Genomic DNA, 11,074 nt, shown 5'->3' on the forward strand with positions numbered 1-11,074 from the left:
CTCTATTGACCAGCCGCCCCTGGCATACACAGAAAAATACATCACTCCACATGCTCAGCACCATGATGAGGTTCTAATTAAAAAAGAGATGTTCATGGGTTTTTGTACCAAGAGAAAAAACAAACATGCAGGTACACATGAGGTGTTTGCGTTCTTTAATAAACAACCTTTCCATGAGACTGGGATACTTCCTTGTGCAGTCATAGACCATATGAAATCTATCATGTAAATGTGAAATATCAATAACATTGCTGTAAATGTGCCACTTGGATTTCTGCTTGTGTCTGTAGGGAGACAGAATATAAAGGCCTCCAGCTTTCTCTGGAACAGGCCACATCCAAGACCTCTTTCTGCTACAGCAGCAGCTCCGCCAGCAGCCTCCCAGAGAACTGCAGAACTCCTAAGAGCAGAGTATCCCGGCTCAAGACAAAAGCTAGACTCTCACCTTATACACAGGTGAGATTTTCATGTGATACTGGACTGTAATTAAGCATTACATATCGCACAAATTGTGATTTTAAATTTGTGTTTAGATTGTGCTTCTTGGTAGAAAGTTCAAAACTAAATATTGTAGTGCTCATTCAGGCTGATTTTAAAGGAAGTACACAGAGTATAACTATTCCCTCTTTGAAAGAAATCAGTTCAGAGAGTTTTGAACACCTGATTAACGTGTCTCTTAGAAGTTTTTACTTTATATAGCCTGGAGACACTTGTGATTTTCACAAGCCCAAACCAGCTAACAACTTGGTAGAACTATGTTTGCCTTGTTTTTTCTTGGTGTCTTTTAGGTCTTCATTTTTTTCACTACCTGTCTCTCACTCATGCCAATTTCCAGCAGTGCCAAGATGGCTGCCTTTGTGGCTTCACAAAATTCTTTGGTTTTCGGCATTATGGGAGAGCTGACAATTTCTGAGCTGTTGCTTGAATGTAAGCTGGAAACCACTCTAGGCCTTTGCATGTGCAGTGCTCCTTATGACATGAAATGGCCTATTAAATACCCTGGGAATACAATTAAGCTTAAGCATGTATGTTAGGGATGTCTGATTTTGCCAAAAAACGATATTGTCCAATTCTTAATTTCTGATTTCGATATCAACCAGACTTGTGGACTTGGAAATAATTCCAATCCACAGACATATTGTTCGTCAGGCACAGCAAGCTTGTTACTGCAGCCACACTTGTAGGGCTTAAAGTGAAAAATAATCCTAAATCTGAACTTTTTTGCTTTTGGATGGGGGTCAGGGTACAATCTAGCAAACTAATAAGAAATGAAGCTATCTGCATTCAGAAACTCAGAATGCTGATTATAGTAATACTAGGTGATGGTAGGTATTTCATCTGACTACAACATGGTGCAAGTATATTATTTAGCAACTAATCAGTAAAAGACATGGAAAAAGGACTTTGATTCACCTTTAAACAATATGTGCACTGTTTATTCTGAAATACAACTATGTGAACAGCCACAGTGCAAAAAATAAAAATACAGTTCATAACAGCAAACTATATTTCAGTTCAAATAATAACACAAGTGCTCTAAGAACTGGTAACTTAATCAGAAACAAGTAAGAAAACAGAAAATAAGCATGTACAGTTTTCTAAATAAAACTACAATTCAATTAAAAAACATTTACTGTGCTACAAGAACTGGTAAGCTATCTATTTCTTCTTTCTTTCTGACATCTTTTAATTCTTCCATAAGTGTTCAGGCAATGTTCACGTTCTGTTTGCCAGATGTTGAGTTCCTCTGGTCTCATCATCATAAAAAAAACTAACAAGCTCATGAAGACTGTTGTCCAGCTCTGGTTAGTGGCTTCATCATATTCAATGAAAGCACATTTTTTGAGCTTTTCAGGAAGATTTGTCTTAAATGCTGGTGCTATGTCATGTGTTTTTATGGAACCAGCATGCTGATTTGACACAGACAATTTTTACAGTGCATTTTTTTTATCTTCAGTCAACTTTTTGCACAGAGTAATGAGTGGCTAAGATCTGTTGCACGCCAAGTCGTGTTTTGCTATAAACAAGCATGTTTTTAAAGGCACTATTTTATTGGGTTTTGATAGGCCAAAAAATCGATAGCAATATTGACCAATAATGCATTTTTATGCCAATATTGGGCCAATAATATTGGACATCCCTATACACACACACACACACACACACATACACACATATATATATATATATATATATATATATATAGAGAGAGAGAGAGAGAGAGAGAGAGAGATAGATAGATATAGATATATATATATGAAGAGTTCATTTGCAAAAACAGATAACTCCATTTTGATAAATTTTCTCAAACTGAAGTTGAATGGATTTGACTAAGTAAACAACAAAAAGAATTTTCTGAAAATGTATAAAACAGATTGACCTGTTTTTGCAAATGAACTCTTTATATATATATATATATATATAAATATATATATATATATATATGGTCTTACAGATCACCGTACTTCAAAAACAGTGTGTGAAAAGTGTTCAACTATGTTAATGGATCTCATATTCATATTGATGAACTCTCTGGCATTTATGGCATCTGTTATCTCTCTCTTTCTTTTCTCCATTTTCAGTTTCTGAAACTAAATCTGTGTAGTTTTGGGTGTGATTGAAGATATTGATAGCTACAGTGACTAGGGATGCATCTATGGACAAACAATTATTAGATTGGGATACTCAAAGTTTTTTATGGTGTAACCCCAAATGTTCCCACATTATCCTAATGTTTTACTTTAACTGTTTTGTTATTACTTCTTATTCTGTCCTTCATCCCCCTTTCTCACCACAGTATCCTAGCTTCCAGACAGAACGATCAGAGTCTGATCAGGAGAGTCTGTGGGGCAGTAGCCCCCTCACTGACTTTGCTTGCCCTCAGCTATTGGAGCAGAATGAAGGCCTGGATGCGTCATGTCTCTACAGGCAGTTCACAGATCCTCGCACACTCTGCTACAACCTGTCAGAAGAGCAGCATCACACCACTAGCGACGGCCACACACACTTTCATGGTCAAGGTCAGAGTTGCGGGCGAGGTCGATGTGAGGCAGGGAGATACTTTCTAGGAGCCCCTCCACCTGGCATGGATGCATGGTGGGGCAGTGCCCGGTCCATCCTACCACTGAGCAAGAGCTCCTTGGAGAACTATGAAGCATATAACAGCAGCATGCCACACATCACAGCCATCCACAGCTACCATGGTGAGCAATAAGAGTCAATGTATGAGCTGACGTCTGCATAGTTTTAAACTGAACTTACAGTATTCTGTAGAGACATTTTACACCTACATCAAATCCACAGCCCTTAATAGCTTCATTGGTGGTAATTGCTGTACCACTACAGCTGAGAGGTCGTGCTGTCTCAATCCATTTCAGTCTATAAAGCAAACACTAACTTAATGCTTTATATGCTGTTGTTGTGTCAACAGCATATAAATCATTAACTCAGTTAATGGAATCAACCAAGTTATCAATGAACTCTTTTGTTGGACAACGTTCTGTCCAAAAAAGAGTTCAGAGGAACCTATATAGAATAGAATAGAATAGAATAGAATAGAATAGAATAGAATAGAATAGAACATTTTTATTGTCAGCTTCTCTATACATCCAGGACAGACAGAGGACTCAAAAAGACGTTTCTCTCACACTTTTGTATTAGTGCCATACATTTAGGCAAGGCAAGTTTATTTGTATAGCACAATTCAACACAAAGTAATTCAAAGTGCTTTACATAAACATTAAAAACAACAAGACAGTAATAAAAAATGTAAAAAAGATAAATAAAAATGAAATACAATAAAATACCAAAAATATATATGTAAAGTTAATTTTTAAAAGAATAAAAAATATGAAATATTTATTATTTAAAGAAATGATCAATTGCAGATTATGACATAATGTAACAGATAGTGAATGTATGAGTCTTTAAAGGCATAAACAGAGGCAGAGTGCTTGTGTAAATGGGTATGTTACAGACCTGGGGCGGGGGTGGGGGGGTGAAGAGCAGTGAGCTGAGCACACACCCTTGAGAGGCCCCTGTGTTCAGTGTGATTGTCTTGGAGGAGTTGCTGCTGACTCGCACATTTTGTGGCCTCCCTGTTAGAAAATCGAGTGCCCACTTACAGAGAGAGGTTTTCAGTCCCAAGTATCCAAGTTTCTCTACTATGGGGAATGATTGTGTTAAATGCTGACCTGAAGAGAAGAATACAGGAGCTGGTACAGCTACTAATAATATTATTAATTCTTGTTGTTGTTTACTCTGCAGTGACTGCTTTGACTTTATCCTCCTGCAGCCCGAAGCCACTGCGATGAAGAGAGTGCGGTCAGCTCTCCAGATGGAGGCTCAGCCAGTGACTCAGGGGATCGGTACCGAGCTGACCACTATTGCTGCAGCCCACAGGAGCCTAGCAAGATTGAGACACTAATCCGAGCCACACAGCAGATGATCAAGGAAGAGGAAAGTAGACTGCAGTTTCGCAAGGGTCCCCAGGATGCCCCACTGGGGCTAGCCAATGGACTGTCCAAGGGTCCTGGTCCCTGTTTCACTTCAGAGTGTAGTCAAGGGCTCCAACCTCTTCAGACTGTGGTGTGTCGAGGTTTGAATCAAGGGATTAGTTCTGCTACTAGCCCCACACCCCTATCCAGGCTCAGCAGTCCAGGTTCTGAGCGAATCCATAAACCCAAAGACTACCTCCAAACAGACCTTGCCCCCCTTTCTTTGCAATTACCCCACCCTTTTGGCCTGCCAGGTGCATGTTCAGCTTCTCCTACACCAGCCCTCTACCCCTCCAATACCCACCCGCGGCCATACCTGGACAAGCATAAAGCATATTCTCTGACTGGCCTTGCTCTGGAACACCTCTATGACCCAGACAGTCTTCGGAGCTACTGCATGTCTACCAGCTCTGGCCCCACCCACTACAATCACCTTCACATCCCGGCAGAGCAGACACCTGGACACAAAAGCACCTCTGTCATTATTAAGAATGGCAGCTAACACAGAGTAGGATGTCAGTCACATGGCCTGAGCTGGTTAGCTCCCATTTCAGCAGTAAGCCATTTTCATTCTGCATCCTCTTAAGTGGCTTTTCCATCATACCAGATAATTCTGCTCTAAATCTAATTAGTTGTTTCATAATAGTTCCAATATTTAATTTCAAGTGATGCTAAAACTTTCATGTTGAAGAAGTCTGCTAAAGAATGTTCTTTAGCAGACTTCTTAACCAGTGCATGTGTTTATGGGTAATATGTGAATATTCTCAAGAGGGAACAACAAGGTTACATTAAAACAGTGCCGGCAATTCTGATAGATAATGTTTAATTGCAGTTCTCTTTCTTTGATGAGTGTATTTGTTTTTTTGGCCAAAAATTGAGTACAAAAAATTTTAAATGTTCAGAACAAACCCATGCATAGATTTTTTTTTCCTAAAAAATGAGACCTTAAAGCTCGTGTCCGGAGTTTCCGTTTGTTTTCAATTTATGTATCATTGTTTAACAAAGCTTAAATGTGTTAGTCTAGTTTGTCGGTCAGTATAGCCTTCTTTAACCCTTGCCTCAGGTTAAATCAGGACCAGCTCTCCGTTTAAAGGGTTAGATTCTATCTGCCTATTAGTATTCCACCTAACAGGTTTCAGCAGAATGATTAAGCTGGTGTCGAGGAATACTCGCCTAGGTCCTAACTGTCTTCTTCCAAACGTCTTACCCCTCTTACTCCAATAAATACTCTCTTACTAAGCAGCCCACCTAAGTAGTAGAATTGATTTATTGACCACGTTTGTTAACGACAGCTTTCCTCTTAAAACTGTGGCACTTGTTGATAACTTTTTACCACTATGCAGAATAGGTGAATCATAATAATTTCATTAGACTTCTCTTTAAATGCAATATAGTGTTTTATTAAGCAATTATTAGCAGGGGCACAGCATTAATTCATGATTAAACAATTTAATTATTTCTGATTATTTCTAACTTAACTAAATTAAACTAAGCTGAGCGCACCTAAGAATCTTCTCTAATTAGTAAATTTAGGAGAGAGAGCGGACAGCCAGGCCTTAGCTGCCACGCCCGGTCTTGACCTGCGTCTAGTTGAACTCCTCCGTAGACCAGCAGACTCGGTACGAAGTCTTCTTTGTGGGCAGAGGGTGTTCTTCATAGGCCGGGGGAGTGGAGAGGTCCCGAAAGCCAATCGTTGGTCTGGCAGTTATCTTTTGTAGCAGCAGCTGGAACACAAGTGCAGGCGTCTCAGCTGTCTTCTCAGTCGGGTGGTGGTGGTGGAAAGCCCCCGTCTCATCAGGCTGTGGTGGGTCACTGGGTCCTCCAGCCCCTGGAGTGGAGCAGCCCTCTGCTGCTGCCTCCTGTACCTCTCTGGATGCCATGGGTGCTGTCTTCTCTTCATCTCTTTGGATAACTGCAGACCTCTCAGGACTCTCCTTTCAGCAGAGTGTGGTCTTCTTCTTTTGAACAAAGTTAGAACAACTTTGCTTCCAACGACGTCCTCAAAGAACTCTGCAGCCTAAGTCCTGCGTTGTCTTCACGTCTCTAGGGCAAAAAGGTCCGGTGAAGATTCTTCAGAACTTTGGCAATGCTCTCCGGCAGCTCCGGCCAGCAGCATCTCTTGCAGCTCCGGTGAGCAGCATCTCTCCCCTCCAGGGGAGAACTCCGAATTCAGTGTCTCTGACTCTCTCTTTTATAGTGTCATCCTCTAATACACACATCTCTGGCTAGGTATGCCCCTGACACCGTCTAACTCATGCAATCAACTTGTTATCACATACATCAGTAATACAGAAGTCATGGTTTTACAGCAAGTACACAGCATCCACCTTCCGTTGTTAACACACACACACATTGCTTGAGACATGTTGCCAAGACCATATATGGCCACAGAACTTCCTCAATGTCCTCCTTTCTGCAGTGTCATGGTGTCTTCTGCTTTTTGCCCTACACACACAGAGCTTAAACAGGGATTACTTTAGTTATCATTCACATTAAGCTGCACTGAATCTATTTCTAAATCAAAATCATTCCACTTAGTTTAAACAAAATAAATCATCTTAAATCATTCTCTTCTATAGCAATAATCATTTCAGAATATATATCAGCCTATTAAAATCATTCTTGCATCAAGCATAAGCATAATCATGTGGTTAACTTATAATGTTTCTCATTTTAACTTTTCATTGGTTTGCTTAAAGCTTTTATTTAGGTAGTGGTTGCTCCTGGGATCTCAAATAACTAGGCCCCACTTGACAAGTTCAATACTATAATATAATGTTAGTATGACGCGATATGAAAATTTATTCATGAGCTCCGCCTTCCTCTCATAGACCCCCATGTTATTTCAAAAAGCGCCGGTCGCTGCCAACCAATCAAGTTCGAGCTTCCGCTTTGTCATGCTGTCAATCAACGTTTACGCGCACAGCAAGGAAGCCCATGCAGAGGTGGGCGAGCTACGCACTACGCAACCGCGCGCACATTTGTTTTGCTTGTGGAGGAGAGAGCATCAGGGATCAGCAACTTCCAGAAAAGTTACCAATCCCACGGCTTGTCAGGCCAAGAGACTGCAGGATGTTTTTTGGCTCGGGGTGCTCGCGTCACTCCCCGACCACGGCCTCCATAGCCCGCCTGACGGCTTCGTTTAGATGCCTGACCTCTGGAGGAAGATGTTGGGGCGTCAGGGACATACTCTTCGTCAGAGGAGTCATGCAATTCTGAACTCTAGATAGAAATAAATAAACAATGTAACACATACACACGCGTAAATGCACTAAGTTTGATAAACAACGTCATCGAGAGGGATACACGAGTGTAATCACATTGAAACTTTACTCGTTCGTCCTAGCAGATTCATGTTATTTTGGTATTAGGACAAGTTAGACTCAATACAGAATTCTAATGTAATTCCTTTATTATTTACTAAATGTACTAAATGTAGAAGAGGGGAAAACAGCAAAACAGGCAAGATGCTGCAGCAGTCCGGGCACTCCTCTCAGGTACTGTGCGCGTGCACAAATAAAGGGGCGAAATCAGAGGGAGGGTGGGACCAACAGTTTTGGGAGACGCTGCGATTCAAACTCCGGACACGAGCTTTAATATGACATAATTCACCTAAACTGTACAAGTAAGACCTGTTCCAAAATGTGGTTGACCCAAACAGACCCACATCGAAGGAGAAAACTTTGGCCACCGAGAGCATGATGTCCAGTTAACGAACAGCCATGAACCAAAACTGCACCATGACTGGCTGTTGTAGCCTGGTTGGAACCACTTTGGTATCGGTCATATTTACACACAGACATAAAACCATGGCCATACTCCAGTACAATTAGTTAAAATAGAATTTGGATCAAAGATTGACTCAGTCTCAGGTGCTAATACCTACACTGGCCTAAAAGCATTAATGCTCACTTCTGTTATATTCATTTTGTTTTGGGGCTTGTAGTGAAGCAGAGACATGACAAGGTAGTGAGCAATAACATACACACACAAAGCATGCACAGCTAGAAATAGAAGAGAAAGACGCATGTTCTGGATGATTAGAAACAAGCAAACAAAAAAACATGAAACTGTCAGCATGTTCCTCAACTGACATAGCAGAATATTCTTCCATGCCCTCTACAGCAACACATAGAAATGTTGCTGATCTCATGTCAGAATCTGAAGGATGAGAACAATTTTCAAATTACTGTTAAATATTTTAGGATTTGATTAGTTTTGATTGATTGATTTTGGTTATGTATTTTTGTTTTTGTTTTTTAAAAAAACAACTTAGATACAGGAAACAATCACCGGTCTCCCATTTGAAAGTTCAGTGTTTTGTTGGTGCCCTGTGATGTACTTGCGACCTGCCCAAAGTGTCCCCCAGCCTGAATCACCCTGAATCAGCTGGGATAGGCTACAGCCCCCCACAACCCTACAAATGATAAAACAGTGTATAGATGGATGGATAGATGGACGGACGGACGGATGGATGTGTGGATGGATGGATGTTCTGCTGATCAAACTGTTCACCCCAACCTCCCCCTTGAACAGAATTTACCTCTATAACATTACATCTCTTTCTTCTTTCCTTAAAGCAGCAAGAGGTTGTGCCATATGAACACAGACATGTATTTTGAGGTTTTTGCTGGAATGACTGATGCTGTTATTCTTTGTAGGAGAGTCTGCAAAATGTATATAAAACGTGAATGGAAACCATTTTAGGATGTGACATCAGCACTAAAAGAGCAGCATTTCTCTACGACTAATAGGGAATGTGTGCTGTGTTTAGACCGTTGTAAGAGAGGTTAGTTTTACCCTACTGATGATGTGTTGTTACGATAGAAATCCTGCTCAGTACGAGGAGGAACTGCAGGTTCAAACATTTGGTGTAGGTGCTTGAATGAGGAGCCAGTGATGCAAAGCTACCATTTGTGGGATTCAGAATCCCATGAAGATGTGACAATTTGCCCACAGAAAATGGTATAGCAAAACTGAACAGTACAGTGTATCCTTTTCTTCCAATGTCTCATCACAGGCTGAGCTTTAATAGGTTTGATTTTTTTAAACGGTAAAGTGTAGGTCAAACCTAAATGGAAAAAGTAACAGTATTTTAGTCAAAATTGATCAGTATGACGAGGCTGGGTAGAAAATGGCTGTATTTTTTTTTCTTTAATGTCTGTTCCTGTCTCTGCCACTCATGTTGGCCAATTGTTGTATTACCTTTAGTTGTACAGAGCTGTACAGCCTTTTTGCACTATAGGAGATAAAGTTAATGTGAAGATGTCTCGTTTTCAAGTCCTTGAAAGAGACATGACAGATTAGGGTGTAGGGCACTTTGCAGTGATGCAGATGAAACTTACAGTACAGGTTTGTCGTCATAAAAATGCCATTTTAAATTCACAGGCTAATATGCAAAACTGTCCTATACATATCTTTTTTCTTCTCAAGTTTTGGTAACTTGAAGGAAATAGTAAAGAAAATGGTAGATACATTGATGACTGTCATGGGTACAAGATTATCTGGTGAGAACCATGATACAGAATGCAGTGTTGGACATATCTGAATGAGTTACACAGAACTGTGGGGGAGGGAATGTATTTGATTGGCAACACAATAAAATGAGCAGATGGATTTTCTACTGCAATTTTGCAAATGCTCAAGTATGATCCAGAGAACTGATAGAACATAGGAAATTTCGTATGGTTTCCATTGCAATATTTCCAGTCATCATGAGTGACTATATGAAGGCTGATACTTGTGACCATATGCAATTTGTTGGGATGCCAGGTAAGGTAGCTTCACTGCATCAATTACTATGACGGATCCTTGAAGCAACTGATTATTGTTAAGTGGGCATGTTTGTACAAGATTCAAGCTTTCTCTTAGATTTTCTTCTTTGAAGAGGCTCAGTCCTTAGATGAACCTATATTTATATTGGAAGTTTGGATTATTTTGGTTTTCATTTTGTTAAAGCCTTAAATGTGCTCAGTTTCTTGAAGTTATTTATGGTGTACAGTAAATATTCTCAGAAAACAAAATGCTACCACATTTAAGCACGTGGGCAAAAACTGTATTAATTGACTAAATGTTTCTTTATAAGTTTGAAATATAGCTACAATCACATCCAGTCTAACTGCTTGTAAATTGAGTGTTTTTGACTGAAGCAAAGTGGAAAATAAAATAAAATCATTTTGCAGAAATGGATCGTGGTTTTTTTGAGGGGGGGGGTTGTTTTGTTTTTTGCATCTGCTGTTTTTGGAAGAACATTTAATCAGGCCTGTGTCTACACACTGTTTTATCCTGCCCAGTAGGCCCACCACCTACAGGGCAGGAAGTCGGGGTTGGGTGCTATGTCAACCAGACAGTAGGCAGGAGCGGGTGCCTGGGCATGCCGCCCCCTGGTGGCGTAGACTGGTTCTGGGGACGTGGAACGTCACCTCACTGGCGGGGAAGGAACCTGAGTTGGTGTGGGAGGTGGAGCGATACCGGCTAGATATAGTTGGGCTCACCTCCACGCACAGCAAGGGTTCTGGAACCAGAATCCTGGAGAGGGGTTGGACTCTCTCCTACTCCGGAGTTGCCCAAAGTGAGAG

The 11,074-nt window shown here is 40.7% G+C and overlaps 1 protein-coding gene across 1 annotated transcript in view; it reads left to right on the forward strand.

The window, feature by feature from the left end:
* sim1a (SIM bHLH transcription factor 1a) overlaps window positions 1-8,157 on the forward strand; it is a 60,663-nt gene extending 52,506 nt beyond the window's left edge. The window contains exons 9-11 of the mRNA XM_051957277.1: window positions 291-456; window positions 2,798-3,203; window positions 4,295-8,157. Coding sequence (XP_051813237.1) covers window positions 291-456; window positions 2,798-3,203; window positions 4,295-4,998 — 1,276 coding nt within the window. The 3' untranslated portion in view covers window positions 4,999-8,157. The remainder of the gene's footprint in view (window positions 1-290; window positions 457-2,797; window positions 3,204-4,294) is intronic.
* The last annotated feature ends 2,917 nt before the right edge of the window (window positions 8,158-11,074 follow it).

This window comes from Acanthochromis polyacanthus, chromosome 12 (assembly GCF_021347895.1).
Source record: "Acanthochromis polyacanthus isolate Apoly-LR-REF ecotype Palm Island chromosome 12, KAUST_Apoly_ChrSc, whole genome shotgun sequence".
NCBI classification, from domain to species: Eukaryota; Metazoa; Chordata; class Actinopteri; family Pomacentridae; genus Acanthochromis; species Acanthochromis polyacanthus.